The sequence below is a fragment of the Caretta caretta genome, chromosome 3, assembly GCF_965140235.1.
Source record: "Caretta caretta isolate rCarCar2 chromosome 3, rCarCar1.hap1, whole genome shotgun sequence".
NCBI classification, from domain to species: Eukaryota; Metazoa; Chordata; order Testudines; family Cheloniidae; genus Caretta; species Caretta caretta.
In genome coordinates this window covers 91,989,170-92,015,463 of record NC_134208.1, presented here as the reverse complement: position 1 = coordinate 92,015,463, position 26,294 = coordinate 91,989,170, and the positions used below count along the sequence as shown (strand labels likewise).

The 26,294-nt window shown below is 43.4% G+C and overlaps 1 protein-coding gene and 1 long non-coding RNA gene across 2 annotated transcripts in view; one reads left to right on the top strand and one right to left on the bottom strand.

The window, feature by feature from the left end:
- Positions 1 to 298: 298 nt before the first annotated feature.
- On the bottom strand, positions 299 to 23,851 carry LOC142071554 (uncharacterized). The gene is made up of 3 exons (XR_012667653.1): positions 23,730 to 23,851; positions 1,103 to 1,226; positions 299 to 420 (listed from the first exon to the last, which is right to left on the bottom strand). It is a non-coding gene; the product is annotated as an uncharacterized LOC142071554 (long non-coding RNA).
- Positions 20,233 to 26,294, top strand: part of CEP85L (centrosomal protein 85L) — a 274,922-nt gene continuing 268,860 nt past the window's right edge. Inside the window, exon 1 of the mRNA XM_075126660.1 lies at positions 20,233 to 20,260. Coding sequence (XP_074982761.1) covers positions 20,248 to 20,260 — 13 coding nt within the window. The 5' untranslated portion in view covers positions 20,233 to 20,247. The remainder of the gene's footprint in view (positions 20,261 to 26,294) is intronic.

Genomic DNA, 26,294 nt, shown 5'->3' with positions numbered 1-26,294 from the left:
ATCAGTAGCCAGGAGCAGGTATTGCAGAGGAAGCAGTCCTAACCAGGGAGATTCCAGTTCCTTTGCTGGGTTTATATAGAAGCTGTGAACCAATCAGACTGCAGGACCGGAGTCCTCTGTTGGGGTTCACAGTCCATTCCGGCAGCTGTTACTATGTCAGTGGGTGGCAGGTTGGAACTTATTAGCTGCTAAAAGCTCTGTGGAGCACGGAAGACCTGCAGCCCCTGACAGTCATGCTGAATTCTAATCTTGTCCTCTAAAGTGCTAGCAACCCCTCCCAGTTTGGTGTCATCCACAAATTTTATAAGCAGATGCTCAACTCCATTATCCAAGTAATTTAATGAAAATATTTACTATTGGGCCCACAAGAGACCTCTGCAAGATCGCTAGACGCATCCTCCCAGTTTGACAGGAAACCATCTACAATAAAAAGAACAGGAGTACTTGTGGCACCTTAGAGACTCTCACAAATTTATTTGAGCATAAGCTTTCGTGAGATACAGACTAACAAGGCTGCTACTTGGAAAGCATCTATAATAAAGTGGCGTTTAAACAATTCCAAAGCTCATCTCCAGAGAGATTAATTGGGGAGTTACTTTGTTACTTATAAAGAGGCTCGTTTGTGCCTGGTGCTATGACTGCTAATCCTTTCCCCCAGCACAAGAGTCCAAACTTCTACATGTGCTACTGTGCCATTTTAAGAGGCCAGCTATCATCCCTTTTAAAGATCTTTCTCAGAAGCACAGACCAACCTTGTTCATGCTAGACTTCTCCCCACCATTGTTACTGCTGGTGGCTCTGCTGGGACAGCAATAGTAGGAACATTAACAGAGACACAATGCAGGTAGCTGATGGCATTTTAAACTGTGTCATCTAGACTTGCTCTAAAGTGGTTAAAATGCTGGCAGCCAGTTTACACCAGTGTTCCCACCATGGCTCCAATGAGTAGAGCTGAGCAACAGTTCTAACATACAGCCCTAGCATAAAATCCCCCAGTGTCCTCAGGACAGAGGAGAACAGGGCATAGCAGAGCTCAGGTCCCTAGCCTGCCTCCAGTAGGCCCCTCTCCTCTTCCACCAAGGTGGTTAGGGTGGCTTTCTACCTGTGGAGTGCTCCTCTGTGGAGGGGAATTCTCTTCCGCAGAGTTTTTATTCCTCTTTATGCTGCTTTGTGGATTTAGCAAACCAGGGAATCCAGCCACAAAAGTGTAGGTATAGCCATATTTCCTGAAAAAGTAAATTAGAAACATAAGGAGTGAATAGTGTTTGTGATCTCCAGGGCTGCTGTATTATATAGCTGCTCTTTCCTTCATACTCCCTCCCCGCCCCCCTTATCACACACTTCCTAGCTCACACCTGCCAATCCAGTAGCACTCTTCATGGTGAGACTCTGTGCTCTACAAGGGATTGCAGTGTATGGCAATTGTTAACAGCGATATGTCATCTTAAAATCCACTTCTAAATCTGTGTGACTCAGATAATTCAGACCAAATGTTAGAATGTTTTGCTGCAGGAGCCACTTTTCATTAAGATCTGTCTGCGATGACTTTTCGAATGGATACATGTAAATTACTAGGAGAACATTTTGGGTTATTGCTCCTTCTCTTTTCCTTTGCAAAGGATTCCATGTGTAAGAACTAAGGGTATGTAACACTGAACTGTGCTCCTCCCAGTGAGCAGGTGAAGGGAAAGCAGTAAAGCAGAGGGAGATTGATCTTTGTAAAATCAAATTACTTCCCTTAAGTACTCAGTGGCTGGTGTATTTTTCTAGCATCGCACTGTACATGTGATATTTCCTGACTTGTACTGTTAAATTGGAGAGGAGAAACACAGTCAATATTACAAGCTGATAGGAAAATTACATTGTTACCTGGCTATGTCTTTAATGGAAAGTTTCAATATATTTTGTACTTCCATAGCATCTTCTGCTGATCCCTTTTGGGGTGGGGGAGTTAAAATGTATTCTAGTTTCTTTAGACTATAGTAAATAATGCTCACAAAAGAACATTCAGACAATAGATCAAATTCTGGTCTGCTGTAAATGTGTGTGACTATCTTTGAAGTCGACGGGGGATGGATGGACTCGCATACATACAGGCTGAATTTGGCTTAAAATCTGCAGATTTCTCATCTCATTAGTTCAGGTTGCACAAAAGCCTTTTGGAGAATAACTCCAATGATCTGTGAGTAGCAGCAGCCATTTCAAATGCTGCTGTCTTAAACAGAAATCTAAAGCAGCAGGGGAGGCAGAGCTGAGAGGTCACACTTACTGACTCTTCAGTGACAAGATTAATATTAATGGATTAGAAATCAAATTAGCCACCCACTCTTCTTTTAGCAGAATTTGGTATGTCAAGGGTTACTGCATCTCCAGGGAGTACTCGGGCTCAGGTGGCTGAAAAACCTGTCATGCCTTAATGTAAAATAAAGTGTTGGCCCTATTTTTTCCCCTGATTTCATAAATCCTAAGGAAAAAAAATCCTATCACTTAGTACCAGTCCTCACATTATCCTAGCCAATTCCATCTGTAGAGATCCTTCCACCTTAATTGAACAGATTTCTTATCCAGATTGGTAGCCATCTGACAGATACTGTTATGTGACTGTCAGGAAATAGACTGCAAATCACTATTATATTTATTTAAATGAACCTTTTTCTCCATTCAATTTTCATTCATCTTCAAAAGCTCATGTGCCTCCTGGGGATATGGCTCAAGGTCAGCATTTGGACATAAAAAGTGTTGACTTTTTTTGGTTTTGGTTTTTATTTTTGAGGTTGTGGCTTTTTGGATGATTTTTTTAATGCAATTTCTTTTCTTATTTGGCCATCTTGCTTATTCATCTTTGTGGGGATTTATATACTTTTGGGAGGTACTCAGGAGTCTTTGGATTTTTGAGAGCCACAATTATTATTTGTTAGATCAATCATGATCGGAAGGAATGTTAAGACCTGCATCCTGCCCCTGTTCTCCTTTGCAGCATTACGTAGGATTTGCCATACTGGATTAGACCATAAATCCATTACGTCTAGTATCCTGATTCTGGCAGCGTAGCCAACAACTGGTGTTCCAGAGGAAGGTGGATGTTTCCTAGAATGCCAATGATATAGGTTCCCTCCTGCTCTACAACACAACCAGCTCACACTATTGTAATGGTGTGAAACTGTGCCTATGCAGCTGTTAACGGGGTTTCCAATTTTGTTTAGCTAAATTGATTGGAAAGAAGCATCTTTTTCCATCGCATACATGGAGCCTAAGAGCTACATGCATTCTGGGGACCTTGCAGAGGCAAAGGACTCTGTACAGAAGGGGCTTTGGTGGCAGCTGCCACACAACAATGGATCCTTAGATTGTATTAACTTGTTGTGTGTTGAGGAAAGAGGAAAAATCTAGAGGAGTCTAGTTTTCCTTCTTCTATTCCACAGCAGGAAATCCATGAAGGGATTTCCAGGATGTTGAGGGAGAAGTGGGAAGTGTTTCACTCTTCTCCAGAGACAAGCCTCCCTCCATGCGTGGACATAGAGTGGAGTATGGGTAGATTCTTGTCTCAACTCTTTCCTGGTTCTCCAGATTTTCAAGTGCTTTGGAGATGAACCAAATTGGTAATTTCAATGGTGTTATCTCTGCAGAGAGAGAATTTGAACTGGAGTCTTCAGGAGTGTTGCACTTGACAAATGCTGTTAAACAGCAAGGTCACGGAGGGGCTCAGCAATGGATTTTTCTATGACTAACCATTATCCATATAGGCCCAGAGCCACACAAGGGCTTAGTCATTGCAATGATCAGTATTGCAATGCCTAACTTTCAGGCACCTAGAAATTCACAAACAATAAGATTCACAAAGCCTTAGTTATGTACCTAGGCTCCCTATCCAATGAGTGGGGAGAGAGAGAGTTGCCTTAGACTGGGAACCACAAAAGCCAGCACACTAGGCTTGGAGCAGTGTAAACTAGTCAATAACTGATGCAGACGAGAGGAATGTGTGCTAAGCTCTGCCCCTCTGAGGGTTAGGCACCTAAGCTCTGGCTGCAGGGAGACACCTGGTTTTGCTTGTGATCCACAGCTCTTTGAGTCAGGTGTCTTAGGTGCCTAAGCTGTTCTTGTGAGAAGGAGTTACGCACCTGCCTAGCTCACCCAAACTGGCCAGAGGAGGAAAAGAATAAGGTGGTGGTGCTGTGTCTGTGTAACTTTTAGCCCAGTGGTTAGAGCACTCATTCAGGATGAGGGAAACCCGGGCTCAATTCCCCCCTCTGACTGATGCAGGGAGAGGATTTGAACAGGGATTCTCTCAGGGGAGGGCCTTAATCGCTGGATTATAAAACATTCTGATGTGAGGTTTCTCTCAATCTCTCCTGTGGGAAGTTATTTCACTTTGTATAATACTTAGATGGGGTCAACCAATATCATAATGAACCCTTGAGCAGAGTCCTTGCCTTTCCCCCTTCATGAATGCTTTAGTAACTAATCAATTCTAAGTTTGTGAGCAATTTATGGGGACTCCCAAAGTGTCACTGGAGGAATTCTCGGTGGAAAGCTTAAGGAAATGAAGCTTTTGCTGGAGCTGTACTCCGCTCCCACCCTTGTTGATCATTAGATGGGGCAGAGAGCACCTCTGTACTGTTGAAGTTTTGGGTAAATAGCTTATGCAGAGGAAGCAACACAGTGACCCTTCTTATCCCTCTTCATCCAAGGATGGAAGCAGAGCATTCCTTACCCTCTAGACGAGATATAAGACTGGTTGCCTGAGTCTCAAGTACAGCTAACGTTTTGGTATTTCACAGGGGTGCTCTGAGGATTAATTCATTAACTTTTGACAAGTGTATATAAGGGATAGGTCAATCTATTTGGGTTAAATAAGAAACAACACACAAAACCAAAGAACAAGTGAAATAAATAAAGCAAACCTTTTGGGGGTTTGAGAATTTTGCTTTCAACTTTCTCATGCCATTTGCTGGGTTCGGTCTCATTTCAGCAGCATTTCATAGACTCAGATGGTTCTGGTTGTTTGAATAAGGCCTCAATAAGTAGTCATCATTTCTGAATGCTTATCAGTATCAAATTTCTGAAACTTTGGAGGTTTGACCCACTGAAGTTTTTTTTAAACTGGATTCAGGAGTACAGACACATTTTAAGAAAAGTATGAGGATGTCAAATATTTTTGAGCTGTTATTAAAAGAAAAAAGGCAAGACAACTCTGTATAATACTTTCAGAAAGGGGCACTGTCACGTGGCACCATCCTCAACAATACTTAAAGCTTCTTTTATTCTTTTTGCTCACACTCCAACTACTCAAGGCAGAGCACAGAAGACTGAAAGCTGCAAGTTTGGAGTTTGACATTTTCTGAGTTTTGGCCATCCTAAAATCGAGGCGCTTAAGGGATTTGTTTTATGTTTGGCCAAGATTTACAGCACACAGCCAGTCCTTCTCCCGCTGCAGTTAATGGGAGTATGCCATTGCTTTCAATGGGAGCAGGAGATGGCCTTTACTGGTTTTCCTCAAACTTAATAAATTAGAAGCCATTCAAAAGAAAGCTGTTATGTTATTTACAAATATGTATGCTAGAAACAAACCAGGTACCCAGTGCATGAAAGATCTGAATTTTTAAAAATTTATATTGATGGATCAGTAAGGTTAAATTTTCAGTTTCATAATAATTTCTCTAGCCTGGCTTTAAAAATACACTGCTATTCAAACTGTTAATTACATATGCATGTTTGGAACACAAGGTAATGTTGGGTTATAAAAACCATGCTGATTCATTAAACAATTAGCTGAGACTGAGGCTTCATTGTACTAGGCATTGTGCCACGCATTATGGGAATGATTAAACTTTCAGCTGGCAGTGTAAATTCCCAACTCGAGGAGACATACTAGCTAGCTCTAATCAAACTCACATGCTAAAAATAGAGTGTAGCAGTGGCGGTGGAAGTGGTGGGGGAGGGGGCTAGCCACCCAAGTACATGCCTAGTTTCTCAGATGGGCACATACTCAGGGATGGCTACTCCTCTTGCTGTTGATGCTACTGAGGCTATGTTCTGTTTTTAGTGCACCAGCTCAATCAGAGCTAGCACAAGTACGTCTCCTTGAGCTCTAAAAATACCCTAAAAGACAGTCTTTGCACCAAACAGCTTATGTTCAAAACAGGCAAAGGGTGTGAGGGGAAAGGTAATTGAAGTAACGCCCACTGTGACAGAGGTCAGTGGTAAAACACTGGGAATAGACCGAGTCTGCTGCTTCCTAGCCCAGTTGTCCTGTCTATTCTCTCACATTGCCTCCCATGAACTAAATGATTTATTGCTGGAGTTACTTACTTGTGTACCAATTATACTCACTTTGGGAATCTGATTAATAAATATTTAGTGCCTCCCATTTGGTAATCAATTTATGTTACTATTTTTGCTCCCTATTAAAACCCCTGGAAAAGGATTGGTATGTTAAACATCTTTGTTGGTGAGTTCTATTTATGTACTTCAGTGCACCATAAACAGTGTAACACTGGTAACTGAACACTTTATTTTTGTTTTCATTAGGATTAATGGGGAGCTACACCTAAAATAAACCATTTTTTCAGACTGGCATAGAACCAGAGGCCCTGATTCAGCATAGCACTAAAGCACACACTTAAAGTCAAGCATCGGTTTAAGTCCCACTGACTTAAAGTTAAGCATATGTTTTAAATGCTTTGCTGAAAAGGAATGGGCTTAAGCATATCCTACAGTACCCTGCTGAACCAGGGCATCTGTTTCTTTGCTTTGCTAAACTGAGGCCAAAGAATTGTTAGATGAGATGGATGGAAGGAATTAAAGCCTTTACCATGGAGTGAAATTCACCCTGTGCTGTTTAAAAAAAATCATAAGATTTAGGCACCATTTAAACCCTCAAGCTAGGGCTTGTGCTGGCCTTCTGGACAGCAATGAATTTCACCCTATTTGAACAAGACATGACATTATTTGTCTCATCCCAGTAAAGTCAATGGTAATATTTTCATTGACTTTGATGGAAGCAGGATCAGGCCCTTTATAGGGCTTTAGCATTCATCATGACATTTACACTGATTACATTCTGCCTATCTTTTTGTAGTATACCCAAGAATGAAATACTCTATACCCATGTCAGTTTTCAGACAGCAACATTCCAGGAAACCTTACTAAATATATCACTAGAACCCATCAGTTATATTTCTATAGTCTGTAATGTTTCTGGATGTTCAGACAACATAATAAAATAATAGCTATACAACTTAATATTGATGTGACCAAACAGTCACACACATACTGATATGATCAACAGTACTGTCCAGTGCTAATCTGACTCTTTTGGAATATATGTCACTTCAAACATGCTAACCATATATTATGGAAAATAATAATAAATATTAGGTGCCACAAAATAATTCAAGGAACCTTTCTCCAGAGAATGTGGTAACAAACTGCCCCAATTTTGCTATTCTGACTAATATTGTCACTATAAAGGGCTTTGATTGGCATATTTTATATCCTAGATATTTAGGAATAGAAAATGGGTAGGGTGAAATTATCACAGTTCAAAGGGCCTATACAGGTACTATGCTTCCAATCCTCCCCATATTTATATAGGAGCATCTCATTGCAGTCAGTGGGAGCTGTGAACGTGTTTGAGGGCAGAGTTCAGCTTTTGCAGGAGTGATGCATGGGACATGGGCCTCTGATCTGGAGTGAATTATCACAAACATTTCAAAGGAGAGATTTATCAAAATCATATGGACTGTAAACTGAAATGAGAAAGGAATGAAAGAAATCAAGGAAGCTCAGCCACTGCAAATCACATCTCCCAAAGCAGAAAACACTGGAGCCAGATAAGAAAGCAACCCAGGAAGATAAGCTGGGAGCCAAAGGCTGTGCTTGTTAAAAGGGGGGAAAAAATCAATCTAGAGCTTGGTGTCTGTGTATGCAACTGCCAGACTTCACCCTTGAGCCCCCACTTCTCTATTGCAGAAGCATATGGAGACAGCATGTCATCAACTGGCAGGGTTAGATGCTGTGTCAGATCTAGCAGCAATTCTGAAAGGACTAAATTCTGCCCTTACTCAGAGAGGCAACTCGAGGCTTAGGCAATATTTAAATTCCACTTGAGCCCTCAGGGAGGAGTTCTATTGAAGCCATTGGGATTACTCTCCAGAATAAGGGTAGCACGATTTAATCCAAACTGTCTGGGAACTTCAGAACAGCATTTTGTTTTGGTTTTTTCAAATGCTCCTGGTTTCTTCTATTCCAGGAATATGAGTGTTATGGTAAAGAGCTACCTGATGATGCTGACTGAACCAGTGTTAGTTTCATTTAATCACAGACTACTTGATGATGGTCTTGAAATATACATTATATATTCCTTGCCCATGTCTTCCAAATATAGTGTAATATGCTGATGGATATTGAAAAAGAGCAGCTTGAGCTGTTATGGTTGCAATTAAACACAGTTATGTCAGACTCTTGCTGACTGTACAGAAGGATACCTTGACTGGCGAACAGCCATTTGTCAAATTTATGGCATGATATGTTTACTAAAACAGTGGGATTAACTAATAGAAGATGCTGTAAATGACACTTGTTATCCTAACCTGACTGTTGTAGTAATACCATTGCACTTCTTAAATATCTTGGAAAAACTATTGGTAAAATGTGTTTTCAAGCCCCATGAATGTCTGTTGTTCCTATAAAAAGAAAAGGAGGACTTGTGGCACCTTAGAGACTAAGGTGCCACAAGTCCTCCTTTTCTTTTTGCTGATACAGACTAACACGGTTGCTACTCTGAAACCTGTTGTTCTTATGTTTGTTTAGAGTGAGTTTTAGTGCTAATGAAAAGTGAGTAATACACACTCCTAGCTAGAATCTTGAGTCATGAATAACTGGTAATGCAAGCTTCACTATAGGTAATTTGGCTTGTATGTTCAATCCAGCAGCTTTCCAGCTGTTAGAGTCTTGAGTTTTTCCTGCGCAACATGGATGTCTTTATTTATAGGGAGGATTCTGATGTAGGGAAATGTTCAGTGAGTTGAGACCTCCAAACTCTTCACCTGTGGCTGGAGCTAAGGCTTGCATCTTTGCCTCAGGATGTGCTAGCTCATTCTCAGCTGCTGTGCAGATTTGGATTGGCTTCCATGGGACACCATATATATGAGTGACCTGGAAGCTAGTCTGTGACTAGGCCCATAGCAGCTCCAGTCAGGGAGACCTCCTCACAGAACCTCTTTTACACAACCTCCATCTCCATGTGCAGGTGGTGGAGTCCACTGCCAGAGGACGGTCTTGGCTGATGCCATCAGAATTTGAGACCTCCTAAACCAGGGGTCAGCAACCTTCAGTATGTGGCCCATCAGGGTAATCCACTGGCAGGCTGTGAGACATTTTGTTTACGTTGCCCATCCACAGGCATGCCTCCTTGCAGCTCGTAGTGGACGCAGTTCGCCATTCCTGGCCATTGGGAGTTGCGGGAAGCGGCAGCCAGCATGTCCTGTTGGCCCGCCGCTTTCCACAGGTCCCAGGCTGGGAATGGTGAACCACGGCCACTGGGAGTTGCAGGGGCCATACCTGCTGATAGTCAACGTAAACAAAATGTCTTGCAGCCCACCAATGGATTACCCTGATGGGCCATGTGCTGACGGTTGCTGACCCCTGTCCGAGGCGAATCGGAGGGAGTGGGTGGACCACATGGCACTCAGCCAGTACATGGGGTTGCCCACGCTGCACATTCCCTGTCATGTGCTTCAGGAGGTGAGGGTTGCCTTGCCTCCTGCTTTTATTGCTTTTCTCAAGAGGGTCCTGTGGGATGGTGCTCACCCCTGACCTCTAGAACTTGCCATTGGACCCCTGCCCTGTGAACCACCCCATCTGCCCCTGATACGCAACTTGAGTCACTGCATGACATCCAGCTGGTTCTGTCTCCAAATTACACACAGAAACATCCACATGTGATCATGCATCATCCCATCCACTCCCTTGCCTTCATGTCTCATTCTGACACCAAGTGGCAGGAATGCTGCCGTCTAAGAGGGGCGAGGAACCCCAGTGGGCCAGTGTGTACTCCATTCTAGTTCCATAGCCCAGCAGGAACATCAGTTTGCAGCTCCTCCATGGAGTCATACACACAGGTGTGTACCTGGAGCTGTTCACATACTCCTCTGACAGCTGTTCTTTCTGCGTCAAGAGGGAGACCCTGGAACACATCTATGTAGAGTGAGCCAGGTTGCAGCCAGTCTTCAGGCTTTTCCAGAACCTCTTACTGAGACCGCCATGTCAGCCGCCCGGTGCTGGCCAAGATAGTCTTCCACCATACCAGGAAGAAGCTGGATAAGGGATGTGCTGTGTGACCATGGGGCCTCTTTCTGGGCCCTCATCCAATCACGCCTCCAGGCAGAGTTCCTCTGGGTGCTGTCCACTGGCTCCTTACACACCTTTTGAGGAGCAGAGAGCACTGTCGGTGGTTTTCTGCTTGTTGTCCCCCTCTGCAGCTCTCTGATTTTTTTTTTTTAACCTTTAACCTTCACTTGTCGTTTGTTGTCTGCAGCACTTGCTTGTGGCCTGGGTCCAATGGCTCCTCCCCCATTGGAGGGAGCAAACCTCTATCTTTGGGTGGGCCTAGATCCACCTGTCCCAATACCAGCAAATAGTACACACTAGCATATTACATTACAGGACTGGGGGCCTTTATTTGAACTCAGATATTAGAAATTAAAGATGAGTGCATCAATGATTATCTAAGAGTTAGCTGCAATTCATTTTTGTGGTCTCGTCCTAATATGCACTATATAAATATATGGGTCTGTGCTTGGAGGTGCTGAAAAATGCATACTAGTAATGTGCTCATAATAAAAAGGGGGAAAATCTCCATTTTAATAGAGAGTTGCTGAAAATACTGCAATTTCCTTTTGAGTCTAAAAGTCCTAGCTAGGCCAATAGGGGTTTAATTGTCAAATTCTAGGCAGTATTACTGTATTCTGGTTTACAGCCATGCTATGCACAGTTTTGATTGTTGTTTTCATACCCTAATCTTTCTTGGTTTTAACCTCTCATGCCTCATTGCTCAGCAATGGATTTTGATTCCAACAGAGGATTTTACTACCCTCCATAAACAGAAGTTTGGGAATAACATTTTAAATTAAACAATTAATTATTGCAATGCTCAATTTATTGGCATTCCCACTCATTTGATCCATAGGCTACAATTTGGTACAAAATACAGCAGCTGAAGTCAGTGATTGTGACTCCGATTTTTCTCCTTTTGCACTGGTTACTAGTTAATTTTATAACTACGAGTAAACTTGAACATAAATCCCCTAACAAAACAGGAACTAGTGTATCTTTATGAATCAGTGGCTTTTTATACTCTGTGCTGGATCAGCTGATACAAGGAGACCTGTATTTTTATTCCCAAAATGGGTTAACTTGGATGGTCCCTCATTTATCTGTTTGCACCTATACCATGGAAGTCATTGCCTATTACATTAGATATGCCTTTACTTTTCACTGGTTTATTAACAATAAATGACACCTGGTCTCTGTAATGCCACTATCCTTGAAGCATTTCAAAGTACTTTGAGACTCAATCTTTGTAAACTTATAAACATAAATTGGACGGAAAGTTTAAGCAATTTGTCCAACGTCCTACAGTGTCAGCTGAGACTACAACCCATAGTAGTGACTCTTCCTTTGCTGCTTTAATCACTGGAGCACACTGCCTCTTCATTTAAGATTAAGTGTTAAATGCATTTGTTTTCATGATCTTTCAACTCATTTACCTCTGCAAGAGAAATTCACTTTTAATTGACTCACTTACGATATGGGCAGGAAAACTTAGGTCAAATAATACAAATCACTTCTTGACTTAGCAGGTCACACCGAGGAGTTCACTGGTGCAGGAGGTGCAGTCAAATGCTTTGACTGGGTATGAAAAAGATATGAATAATTGAGTATTTTTTGTCACCAACATTTGGAGATCTGATCGCTCCAATAATATGAGTGGTCAAATCAAAGGGCATAAGCTGATTGCTGGTGGGGTATGGTCAGTTTTGTTTTTTGTTTTTTTTAAACTCATAAGTGCAAGATTTCACAATGATGGGGGTTTGAACTTTCTCTAAAACATAAGGTGTAATGGTTACTGTTGAACACAAGATACTGGACTTGATGGTGCTAACCTGATGGCCTGATCGCATATTGCAAATGTTAGATTCCTAATTTTAAAGTTATAAAATTACTCAGCATAATGTTTTTGTTGATCTATTAAATACAGGAATATCCATTTAGATTTAGAGTGAAATTCACCTCTGTAGGGGGCTAGCAAAACACGAAGGGCTTGTCTACACAGTGCGGCAGTGCGGGTTGTGAATTGTAGAGCGCTCTTATAGGTTGTGCTCCATGTGGACCCTGCTGGCATGAACTAAAAGGTACCTAGTGTGCTTTAATGTACCTCTGACCTATATCAACAGGAACTAGGTCCCTTTTAGTTTGTACCAGCAGAGTCTACAGCAGTTTCTGCACAACACAACACAGTGGTCTATCAGGGTACCAATTGAAAAGCACACTGCAATGCCATGTAGACAAGCTGTTAGGGTATGTCTATATGCTGCAGTCACAGCATGTGATTGCAGCTTGAGTAGGTATGCCTGAACTAGCTTTGATCTAGCTCGCTTGGGTCCCGGAGCAGAGAAACTGCAGCAGTGTGAGCTTCAGCCCAGTCTAGTCCCACCAGTAATTACCCAGGGTTCTGGCCAGGCTTGTACAGTCCACGCTAAAGCATGAGCTGCCCATGGCTTCAGTGCTCTGGGACCTGAGGTAGGTAGAGCAAACCTAGCTCAGGTATACCTAGTCAAGCTGCAATCACACACAGATTGCAATGTAAACACACCATTAGGCAACCTCTAGCTCAGGGGTTCTCAACCTTTTTCTTTCTGAGGCCCCCCACAACATGCTATAAAAACGCCACAGCCCACCTGTGCCACAATAACTGGTTTTCTGCATATAAAAGTCAGCATTGGCATTAGGGGGTAGCAAGCCAGGCGATTGCCTGGGGTCCCATGCCACAGAGCCCGCCGTGAAGCTACATTGCTCAGGCTATGGCTTCAGCCCCAGGTGGTGGGGCTCAGGGCCCTGGGCTTCAGCCCTATGCAGTGTGGCTTCAGCTTTCTACCCTGGGTCCCAGCAAGTCTAATGCTGGTCCTGTTTGGCGGCCCCCCTGAAACTTCTTGCAGCCCCACAGGGGGCCCCAGATTCCTGGTTGAGAACCACTGACTAGCTTTCATTTAAGCCCCTGCTGTAGAGTTCAAGTGGTGCATAGGCCTTTTGCTGGCCTCTGCACAAGGATGAATTTCACCCTTAGAGAATACTGGATCCTTGTTCCATGGAATACAATATTTATTGAAATTTAATTATGTAGCAGAAAAGAACTTTAAAAGTTTTAGAAGTTCTCAGCATTTAGGCCTTTGTTCAGCAAAGCAGTTAAGCACGTGTAATTTTAAGATTAGAAATAATCCCATCCCTTTTCAGCAAAGCACTTACTTGTTTAGATCTATTGACTTCAATGCATATATAATATTCCCTTTTTTTTTTTTTGGCTGAATAGAGGGTGGGATACTCACCAGCCTGAAGTTAAGCACTTGACTTTCTGAAATGAGCATCCTTTTTGTCTTCAACTTTCTGTGTTTAGCTTTTGATTAAAGGTGATTTGTTTAAATTTGAGCTAAAACTGGTTCAGCCAATTTTAAGAATTGGGCACTTCATGGCTGGGGAAGGCATCCCCACTAGCAAAGCTCTTTATGTACCCAGGAAAATGGTTCTTCCTGAGATATGTAGGCAAGAGGCTCCATCCTGTAGACCCCCGAAGGTGCACAGGATATGGTGTTCTGGTAGTGGTTAGCCAAACAACTCCAGAATTTCTGATATATCAGCAGAATGTTGAAGTCCCGAAGGACTTTTTTTTTTTTCTTTCCTAACTTTAAAAAAAAAAATCTAGGAAATTCCATAGGAAGAATGACCTTCAGAGAACAAGAAGACTGCACCAGTAAGCATTCGGATGTAAGGTGATGCTAAAGTTTCACACACAATCTTACTCAGCCCCTGTTGTGTATGTGGATTATGACACGGTTTTTAATTGCGTGATCACATACTATTTCTTAAACAATATACATTTTTTCTGCAAAATGTAGCATTTTTGTAGTACCCTACACTGGTCTCTGAATGCCAAGCAGTGTCCTTGAAAGTCATTTCATTTAAATACAAAAAACCCCCACAGTGAATAGTATTTACTCAACACACTGCAGGTTTAGTATAACACAGAGTAATAGTGAAAAAGTTGCTAAGAGAGGCCACTCTAGTTTGCAGTTAGTTACTGTCTTAGTTAATGGCTTCATCCTCTATATTGCATCTAAGGCAAGCTATGCTGTGCATAGGTCAATTTGTGTAATAGTTTGTGTGGAATAATTTACTAATAACCATTTGTGATTTAATTAACATGCAGTGACTCTCTTATGAAATCTTTATTGGAAAGACTCATTTTAATGTACATTCCAAACTCAGTTCAGACATTTGTTACACTCTAATTTGCACAGATAGTTATTTCTGATATTTTTTTAGGATACATTTACATTTCAAACAACTAATTGGCAATTTTTGTACACTTTTTAGTGGGCAAGGGAGGCAGACCTCTACTGCCAGAATTCTAAGTGACCTTTTTTTAAAATACGTAGTACGATCACGATTCATCATGCCATATTCAGCTTTGAAGAGGTATTCTCAACTGATATGTAGAATGTCTAGTACCAGTGATTAAAAGGATGTTGCAGTAGAATAGTGATAAAAGTTAACAAGACAAACCTCTTTACCTTGTAGCAGAATATGATCCAGGTGGCGAGATTATATCTGTAGTTATCAGAAAAATAGCAGTTGTCATTGAGCAGGTCAGAACAGGAATTTGGACATGATGAGTGCCCCTGGGGACAGTGCCATATTTTTAGAGAGCTTATAATGACTACTTAAGTGTATAGGGGCTAATACATTGCCTTCCTAGTGGGCTAGGCTATGTATGAAGAGCTTGATCCCATTGAAATTCATGGCAAAAGGCCTATTGACTTTAGTAGGAGCAGGGTTGGTCTACAAATGAAAACTAATTAAAGATAAATCGTGGTAATCAATTCTAAGACCTAAAGCCCAGATTCTGCGACGATTTAGTCTAAGTGTTTGCAGGATCAGGGCCTTAGGTAGAAAATAAATTGTCACTAAAAGGAATGTATCATAACTGATTTTTTTTATTATAAACACCTGTCAGCTCTTTAAAATCTCCATTACTGTGAATGTGTCTGGTGTCTCTAAGTGCTGCTATTCTATTGCTTCACCCCAGCAGGCGGTCCAGTCTGCTGACCTAGATTGTGATAAAGGAAGTGCTAATCAGCAGATTGGCCATGTAAGGGCTGAATTGGGAACATTGGAAACAGAATTGAGCAGTTTAATGGGAAACATACTTTAGTGGGGGACGATGGGGCAAATCAAGGAACCAGGGGCAATTAGTATACATGCATTTTTGTAGGTGCAAGTTTAAGTAACCACATTTCAAAATTTGCCCTTGGATTGCAAATCCTGTCCTTTTACAATACTATGGATCAATCCATTGGTAGTGGGATACTTTTATATTTTCCACTTCTTTTAGTTAAAAATGCACTGCTGGATTTCTGCCAAATAGATGATTGTATCCCAGCTCAGTTAGTAAATATCCTGAAATGACTGTGTGAAATTAGTTGGCTATTTTTTTTTAACTTGCTAAAAACCAATCAGCAGTTTGAAGAAGATGCATGTAATATTGATTCAGATATAGAACTTGCAAAGAACTATAAAATGTGCTGTAGGGGGGAAAAACCTGCCCCAGTGGTGGGGGAGGAGATGGACTAGACAATTGTGTTTAGCATGTGTTTTTAGCTCTTAGTCCAGTGCATCGTTACATTCTTTGTTTTCACACCTGAGCTCCAGAAAGTCAAATGCTGGGTTAGCAAGTCAGATTATTCTGAGAATTGATGGAATCATTCCAAGTAGAAAACAATAAGATATGGCTACTCTGATTTGGTTGAAGGTGGAAAGCCTTATGTCCAAGTGAGATCTCTTGGGCAATTGCACAGAAAGTATTCAGCCTAGGAGGACAATGATCCAACACCTATCTCAAGGAAATCAATGATAGTAATAAACTGCTAACCTAGAACCATAAGGTTAGAAGGGACCACAAGGGTCATCTAGTCTAACCCCCTTGCCAAGATGCAGGATTTGTTATATCTAAACCATCCAAGACAGAGGGCTATCCAGCCTCCTTTTGAAAACCTCCAGTGAAGTAGCTTCCACAACCTCCCATGGCAGTCTGTTCCATTGTCCTACTGTTCTTACAGTTAAGAAGCTTTTCCTGAGATTTAATCTAAATCTGCTGTGCTGTAGTTTTACCCACTGCCTCTTGTCCTGCCCTCTGGGGCAAGAGAGAACAACTTCTCTCCACTTTTTTTTTTATAGCAGCCTTTCAAGTATTTGAAGACCGCTATCATGTCTTCCCCTTAATTTCTTCTTTTCCAAACGAAACATACCCAGTTCCTTCAGCCTTTGTTCATATGGCTTGCATTCCTGCCTTTGATCATCTTTGTCACTTGCCTCTGGATCCTTTCCAGTTTCTCCACATCCTTTCTACACACTGGTGACCAAAACTGGACACAGTCCTATAGCTTAGGCCTAATCAGCGCTGAGTAGAGTGGTACTTGCACGTTATGCCTCTGTTCTTGCAACCAAAAATTGCATTTGCTTTTTTTTTTTTTTTTTTTTTTTTGCAACAGTATCACCTTTCTGACTTATACTGAGGTTGTGATTCACCACAATTCCCAGATCCTGCTGCCAGACCAGTTTATTTGTGCATTGGGAAGAAAAACAGAAGTGTAGCACCTTACATTTTGTCTTTGTTGAATTTCATTGTGTTGTGTCTAGATCAGTTCTCCAATTTATCAAGATCCCTCTGAATTTTAGCTCAAGCCTCCAAAGTGTTGGTAACCCCTCCCCTCCGCTTTGTGTCATCTGTAAATTTGATCAGTATGCTCTCTGTTCCTAGATCCAGGTCCTTATTAAAGACCTTATTAAACAACACTGGACCCAGAACAGATCCCTGTGGATCCCCACTTGAGACCGCCCTCCAATCTGATAGTGATTCTTTGTTGGTGGTTGTTGAAGCCTAGATACATTATGTCCACTGCATTCCCCTCTGCACCAAACCAGTTACTCTGTCAAAGAAGGAAGCTGGTTTGGCAGGATTCGTTCTTGGTAAATCCACGCTGGTTGCTAGTGATCACCCCTTCATTCTCAAGGCACTCGCAAACTGAATGTTTTATACGTTGTTCTGATAGCTTCCCAGGTATCAAAGGGCCCCCTTCGATGCCTGGGACCTGTTACAGTGCGGTTTGAACTGGTTTGTTAAAGCACACCATGACACCTTTCTACATAGCCCAATTAATGCACAACACGCCAATGCACTTTAAAAATCCCACCCTCGTAACGCACGTTGCTGCACAGTGTAGACAAGCCCTTGGAGGTCTGCTTTGAGAGTTCTAGCACCTAGCATCTGGACCCCGTTCTTCCCACCTTCTCCTGTTCAGCTGATACACATGCAGTGAGATTGACTGGAAAGTGGTGATGGGGGGTGAGGAGGAGGGACTTGCATGACAAGGAAATAGAATAATGTAGGCAAAGGAATTAGAGAGCAAAAGGCAAGGTAAGAAAGAAATGGGGCTGGAGATGGAGAAGCTGCAAGAGAACAGAAAGAAGAGAGACCCTAAAATACTGTAATAAGTAAAAGGGGACTGAAGGCAGGGAAAGGGAAAAGAAAGACAGATGCAACCAAGACACAGTAAGTTATGTTCTAAAATATATATTTATTAGAAACCTGGTTGAGCATGTTCCAGTTAAACACAGGAAAAACAGAAATAAAGAATGGAAAACATAAGAGAGCAACTTGAGGGAAACCAGAGAAAGTAGAACTTGAGAGAAATTTTTTTTTAAATTAACACTTGGTCAGTTTTAGAAAGGCAGCACGCTGACTGTTCTGGGAACTTTCATTCCACTGAAATCATCTAGTAATCACCTCTCTGTTCTTTCTAAGGCTATGCCTACCCTGCACTTTGTCGTTAAAACTTTTGTTGCTTGGGGCGTGAAAAAGACACGCCCCCCCCCACACCCAAACAACAAAAGTTTTAATGCCGTAAAGCGCCAGTGTGGAGAGCACTTTGGTGGTGGGGGATGCTCTTCCGGCGACAAAGCTACGGCCCCTTGTGCAGGGTGGTTTTATTTTGTCGCCAGGACCATGCACCTTACAATGGCATGGCTGCAGCGGCACAGCTGCACCGTTGTAAGGTGCGCAGTGTAGACGTAGCCTCAGTCTGCCTCATTCAATGAGATGCTCTCCAGCTCAGCTCCAGCTCCATTGTTTGTGCCTCAGTCCTGGTCAGACAGAACTACTTCCTTCTATTTGTGCACCCTATGAGCCAACACCCCAGCAGATTTTGGCCATACAGTTAATGACAGCGGGAGGTGGGAGCCACTAACTGAACTGGCAGGTACATCACAAAGTGGCTGTCAAGCTGCACAGAAGCCAGCATGGCAGGTGCACTAGGTGTTGTTGAGAGTTCTGTGGGCCCTCAAACTCATTTCTCACTGTGGGAGCCTCTCAAATCCTCAGACCACCTCTGATCACAATGGGGAGTATTGGTATCACTCAGTGGGGAGAAATAAGAAACACTTGAGTGCTGTTTCACTGAAAGTAGGTAAAATGACTTCCATCTGTGATGCTCCAAGTTCTTTTACTTGTATTATATCACAGAGCACCGCCAATTAGCTTTAGTTCCTCCTAAAGTTCCTTTTTTTATTTGCTTCTTCAGTGTGGTTCTGTTCTGAAACATGACTGTAAATAGGGCCTCAGTTTGATAAGTAGAAATTTTTCTAACCACACTGGTCTTGCAAATGCAGCCTTGCATATGAAAGGGAATCTGTTCTTTCTGCTTGTGCATTATCCCCAGGCCAGTAAGAGAGATTCTTCAGGCTAGTTTGTCCTCAATTAAACTTGTGTAACCTGTGTCTCCTAGTTCTGCCCTCTTTTACATCTGTGCCCACACCAAGATTGTGCAGGTGTCACAGGGGATGGGGGGAATTTGGCCCTGCACTTTGAATTTAGTAGTTAATGTTTCATTCACTTGCATGCATATTTCATGGCTGTGCTGCTAGAATGCATATGCCTTATCTGTCCAGCCATCTGACTGGATGCTAGCAGAGTTTGACAAAAATGTAGCTTTGAAAAATAATAAATCTTGATGAGGCAATCCAATGATTGAAGCATGCCACACTGCCTGTGCTTTATGCTGTTGTCTGAACCGTTCCATGGGATCACAGCCCTAGATACATATTTCTTTATGCTGGATATTATTGTAGATTATACGGGCCTGTAGGTTCAGGTGCCAAAACAGAGGGAAGGGTGCATCTCCTTATCAAGAGCTGTTGGAGGCTAGTACACTTCCTAGCAGGAGGACTGCCCTAACTTGTGTCCCTGTTGCAGTGGGTAATTTCAGGGGCACAGAGTCATTGGGATGCAATTCTACCCCAGGCACACACCCCTCCTTCATACCATCTGCCTTCCCCTTCCACTGGCCTGGCCATACTCCCTGTGCCCAGGGCTGCTGTTGAGAGAGCTCTGCACCTGCTGTAGGGCCCTCTCAACAGGGATAATCAATTTGGGGGCATACACCAGCCCTTTCCACCAGATTATATATATCAGAGAACCGTGATTAATCTGGCCCTATATAAACAGCAAATAGTAAAAGGCTAGTAGTGCCTTTAAAAGCCTAAAGATAGCTGCTACCATGAATGTGGACGTTTTCCATTAAAATGGATAATAAATAACAGCGCATCTATGGTGTGAGTCTCAAAGATTCTTTAAAAAGGTGAATATAGTTATCCTGAGTAGATAGCTGTCATGAGCAGTACAGGCTTTCCACAGATAGGTCTCATACAAGACTCAGAACAAGTAACTTTTCTCTGCATTCTGTCAGTTTTAGATTTGCATGTAAATTCTGTCACCCAGGAGGGTGACCGTCAGACTGTGACTTAACACCCCAAGGCTGACTCCCTCTGCAAATTGCAATAGGTGGTTTGTGCTACATTCTATAAGCTTACCCATGACCACCACAATTTCCTGTTACAATAATTTGAACAGAGGAAGTTATGCAGAAAACAAGTAAGTTTGCTGTCTTAATTTCTGTGTATTTGATTAAGAATTTTTTCTTAATTAATGATGCTTGTTACAGTTTATACAGAGTGCTCCCTAAACTGCAGTATGGTTTGGAGGGGGAAGGGGGCTTGTGAATCAGACAAATACGCAAGCTAATTTCAGAAGCATTATAGTCTTCTCAGCATGTTGCTCACGAGCAGCTGTATAAGGTTCCAGGAGACTCTTTCATTTACAGTGCTGAAACTGAGGAAAGTAGCTTAAATATTCATCTGCGAGATATTACTGCAGCTGGGATTTCTGATAAGCAAACTGAGCCTTTTGCCATTAGAAAATCTACTGTACAATTGCCAGTGTTCCTTAAAGGCAGTAACAAAAAAGCAATTCCACGTGATCCAAGCCAGAATGTTTTAAAAGTGACAGTTATTTATATCTTTTGTTGACCTCTTTATATACTACTGGGGTGCAACCTGGAGACGGCTCTTAATGTTCATAAAACAAGTCATTCAATATAACGGATATCTGTACCTTTTTGCTAATAGTCATGGTTTCCTGCCTGTGTAAGAGGAAATGGGGTGGAGGGGAAAAGCTAGCAAGTCCTCCATCTGACTCTCAGATAACCTGTTCAGAACACACATGCGTTCTGGTGCTGTTCATAAGAGACATTCTTGGTATGTCTGTTTATCTGTCTCCTTTGCCACTGCAGCTACTGCACTGCAGTTAGAAGCTTAAATCCTCATTGCATATATAACTTTAGTTCCCAAACAAGAGGCCAAACTAGAGAGAGAATATTAGCTGCTGTATTTTTTCTGGACACACAATGCCTTTGTGAGGCATGTTGTGGGAAAATTTGGGTTGCTATGCAGTTGTTTTGCTGGTAATATGGGAACTGAGCCAAGCTAGAGCAAGACACGAAGACTGTTCTTATTAGTCCACGTAACAGAAATCCTCAGCAGTTATTTTGCTCTCTTAAGTTTTCCTTTATGTCTGTGCATTTCAGAAAACTGCAGCTCCCTGCTAGCTGTGTCGATGCTGCTGTTTGGGCCCGACAGGCCTTCTCAGAGAATTGCTGCTACATGCATTTCAGGCAAAATCATAGTCAGAGTTTTAGGCCAGAAGGGATCACTAGATCATCTAGTCTGATTTCCTGTACATCACAGGACACCAAAACCCCCCTGCACCTGTACACTAAACCCAACACCTGAAATTAGACCAAAGCATTACAGCCCCTAAGAGATTAAACTATTATGCACCATAGGCAGAGAATAGGAAGGACTGAGGTACCCCAGTGCTCAGGACCCCCGCAATACCAGGGAAATCCTGAGGTCTTTACTCAGTTTAATTCTATCTTACTCAGACAAAACTTCCACTGGCATCAATGGATATGAATGGTTTTAGAAAATGAAAACCAAGTAATGAACTAAAAATGTAGCAAATACTAAAGTTAGGGGTAAAAAAATTCTTGCTTAGGTCAGAGCAGAAAGGAAGGTAGAAAACAAATATTTATTAATATTAGTGCCATTTGCACTCACTTTGTCTTTATCTTCACTTCGTATACCCATTCAGCTAACTCAGCTTAAGATCAAACAGACTAGAACTGCTCTGAATGCCCACCATATACTAAATATACTAATTTAAATAATCTTTAGCTGCATATGTAATGCTATGCAAAGGCCAAAGGAGACTCCTGGTAGTTTGTGTGATGACCTGCAAGCCCCTGAGTCTTGTAGAGGCAGCCTTGCTAATTGGAACTAATTTCAATTTCTGAGAGAACATAGAGGATAGGGTATAGCCATTGGGTAATAAACTACTGCATTTCAGTAAAGAGAGGGAATCTTAAGCACTTTAGTCATAGAATTAGAGATGCAACTCCAGCTGACAGCAAGATAGAGAGCAGCAGCACCCTGGAAGATTCTCCAAATACTGCAAAGACACCCCAAAGTTGTATAGAAATAGGATATTTTTAGCACCATTACTCAGCTTTTAAAGATTCTCTATTGTCCCCTTTGAGTCTGGGGAATATTTGTCACAAAAAACACCTTTACAATTGCCATTACTTGTCACCCTTATTGGCAGTGTCTAAGGACTGAATGGGCATGGAAAATGGACTAAGGGTATGTCAACATTGCAATTAAAAAACAGCAGCTGGCCCATGCCACCTGACTGAGTCTCGGGCTAAGGGGCTGTTTAATTGCAGTATAGCAGTTCAGGCTCAGGCAGCTGCCTGAAGTCTGGGACCTTCCCACCTCACAGGATCTCTGCAAACCCAAGTCAGCTAGCATGGGCCAGCCATGGGTTTTTATTTGCAGTGTAGACATACCCTAAGAGGTAGTCGGCCTGAAGTGTGGGGTAGATTTCAGTCCCACTACACTTACTGTACATGTTCTTTGGATAAATCAATGTTTTTTGACTTCCAGAACTATCAACCAGGCTCCTTTTACATACATTACATTCACACTTCTTTCTTGTCAGTGGCGGATTTAGAGTTAGTGGGGTCCTGTGCTCCGCTTCACTTTTGATCCCTCCCCCCCACCCCCATCCGGGGACCCAAACAAGAAAAAGAACATTCTCTCTTTTCTTTTTTTCTTCATCCTCCTCCTATTTTATAAGTAATAGGAAGTCAATGAAAATAAAGTGAGGTACCTTGATTGTTTTTGTAGTCTAACTTTTTTTCCACAGACCACTTGAAAATTGCTAAGGGTCGAGGCAGACCACTTAATGATCTTTCCAAATATTGTTTGTACCGTTAGCGAACTATTGTAAAGTGCTTTGGATAAGAGCGCTTTATAAAAAAACATTGGGGTGCGGGATCTGGCCAGGAGTTAGGATGTGGGAGGAGACTCAGGGCTGGGGCAGAGAGTTGGGGTGCAGAGTGCTTATCTGCGGCAGCTTCTGTTTGATGCGAGGGGTGCAGGTGGGGATGGGGGGTGGTGCAGGAGCTTCTGTTTGGCGCTCAGGGCAGCGGTGGGGATGGGGGGTGGCAGGAGTCAGGGTAGGAGTGGGGGGCTGGGTTGGGGGGGTGCAGAGTCAGGGGGTTGGGGGTGCATGGGGGGTGCATGAATCAGGGCTGGGGGTTGTGGGGGGTGCAGGAGTGAGGGCATGGGGTGGACCGGGTGTGGGGGGGGGGGCACCCCAACCGCCTACCCTGAGCGGCTCAGGGCAAGGGGCTGGGGGGGGCGGTGTATAGAGGATGGGAAGCTCTGGGCTGGGGCCATCCCAGTCGCGGCCGCTGGGTTATCTTACCTGGCTGGCTGGTGGGTGCATCCCTGCCCTGCCGCAGCAGCTCATGAGAGGTGAGACCCCCTGGCCTGCCGCTCCCTTCCCCTGGCATTTTTCCAGGGGCCACCAGCAGCAGGGCACGCCAGGGACTGCACCTGTGCTGCCCGGTGTCCAGAGGAGCAGGGCAGGCATGGACAGACGCCCCACCAGGGAAAGGCACGTGCCACCCCTACAGCGCGCCCCCCAGCCAGCCCCTCACCTGGCTGCCTGCTGTGGCATGCGGGGCCGACAGCGCCAGCTTGCGGGAAGAGTCCTGGAAGCCAGCAGGAGCTTAGCTCACCGGCTGGGAGAGAGCACGGCTCTTAAACGGCTCCCTCCCTGCTCTCCCTCACAGCTTCTGCCCCTGCAGCCATCCCTCCCGCAGGTGGTGCTGGGCTGCCCGGCCCTGGGGCCCATGCCAGGGCACTGTGTGTTTCGTTGTAAATCCGCCTCTGCTTCTTGTTTTAATATCTGAGTTGTCTTGCTGATTAGCTGTACTTCCTTTCACAGGAGCAGGGATAAAGAGCACGCTTTTAATTAGCACTGTTTTAGCTTTAGTTAAGGTTTTACTTGAATATTGCCACCCCCCACTTTGGGAAAATGAGTCTTAATTTCACCCTGAGGGTTATCCCATTTCTGTTAGACTGTGCTGTACAAGAAAAACTGCACATACAGAATTGTATAATAGCTGCATTCCTGAATAATAAATATGGCTTTTCACAGAGCCAAGTATGCTTATATGTCTCTCCATTGCACTCATTTAACTTACAAAGCACAAAAACATTTTGATAGCGCATAATAAATTAGGATTTGACTTTACATAGTGTGCAGTGATTACAGAGCAAAACATGGCAATGATTTTTATACTCAATAATACCACATGAACACGTTTGTACATTTATTTTATTTGTATTTCTTATGATTTACTGCATCTTAGACTCAAGGGGCTAGATTCTGTGTTGCACTGCCTGGCTGGCACAGGTGGACACAAGGGTCAAAGGTGGTTTTGCACCATTTGGATTATGGAGTGTACCCCAGCTAGACAGCCCTACAGCTATTGAATGCATGTCCTTCAACCTGTCTGTGATATGTACCCTCCCACATGCCCCACGTATATGAAACTCCTTTAGAGCCCCTATATGCTGACATAGCAGTGTGTGGAGTCCAAGCTACAGCCAAAATCTGGCCTCTAATTGGCCCCATGTCAAATTTTACATGATTAATTTACTTAGCTGGCTGTACATTACCACTGATACATATCATTGTAACAATATTGCCAGCTCCAAAGGTTCAAAAATCACAAGTCAGACCCCCAAAATCGTGAGATTTTTTTTAAAAAAGGATGATAGTGTGGTTTTGGTTTGTCTTTTTATTTTTGATCTTCCCCCAGCCCACCCCAGTGTGGGTGTGTAACGGGTGTTACCCACTCTCCCAAATTTATTAAGGTGGTTTCTGGCCCCGTTGCAGGAGCTCTCACTCCCACATCTGCCAGTCCCCTGCCCACGAATTCATTCTGCCACCAGCTCCCCATCAACTCTGCATTCATATCTTCCAACCCCACCCCCAGCCTGAGCTCTGCTCCTCCTGCAGCTCATGGGATCCTCTCCTCCCCCTTCCCAGGCGGGGTGCTGCAAGGAGAGGGAGGAGGGGAGGGGAGGTGCTGTTCCATCCCTGTTGCTCACAGGAAGGGATGGGAGAGGAGGCAGCAAAGCTGCCCTGAGATGTTGGACTCTTTAGCTCTGTCCAAGGTGGGGGGTGAGAATGGTGTTGGCTCCTCAGGAGATGGCGGAGAACTCCGCCTGCTTCTCACAGCAGCTCTAATTGGCTTCTCTTCCATAGGTGGTGGGACAGTGCGGGAAGGCAATCAGAGGAGTTTTTCTCCCAGTCAGAGCTTATATTCTTCTTGCGCCATTGCCAGACTGGCTCCAGCCCCAGCTGAACTCTCAAATAAATTGTGAGTTGGCAACACTATATAGAATTGACAAGAACAATAGCCCTCCCTCCATGCTACTGCGTTCTTAGCTAGCATCTCCTAAGATGGTCAAGGTAAAAGATAACCTTCTGCACACATGGCAAAACCTAACAAATCCAGCCTGTGACTAGGGCCAAGCAAGTTTCAAAGCCAAGAGCCCACAGAGAGAGCACCTTGCAGGCATCCCCTCCCTTTTAAAGAGAGGGGGCTCCAGCTTGACTGCTTTCCTGATCACAACCATGGCTGTGGGGTGGGAGAAAGTAGTGTCTCAGGTGGCCTCTAAATGTAAACCAGGCACTAGAGTTGAAAGGAACAAGCAGCTGGGTTTCATTTCTGCAGCAGGAGGCTGGAATGGACCTAAACATCCCCTGGCACATGCCTAAACACACTCTTTATGTTTGTCAGCCAGCTATGCACCAATGATGCTGTGGTGGTTTCAGGTTATATTTGGAGGAGGGAAAGGGAGAAAAAATTGTTTTTCAGGCCCACCTAAAAATGCTAGGACCAGCTCTGCTTGTTAAAATGTTTAGCCTTTTCTGAGGCTGGAACTGAAGCTGCTGCTAACACAGCCAGGCAACTGTCAGCCCAGGGATGCCCCTGCTCTTGCTACGGCAGCTGTTATGAGGGGAACTCCTTTCCAGTGTCCCTCACCACTACCTCCAGTAGTGTACTGGGGATGCACTACATAATTCCTGCATCACCCTGCCTGCTGCTCCACTTAGTGGGAGTTCCTGCTAGAAGCTGTGTTCCCTGGCCCAGCCAAGAGTTTGGGAGGGGTTAGAGCCTGATACAGCCAAATCCTCTATATGAGCC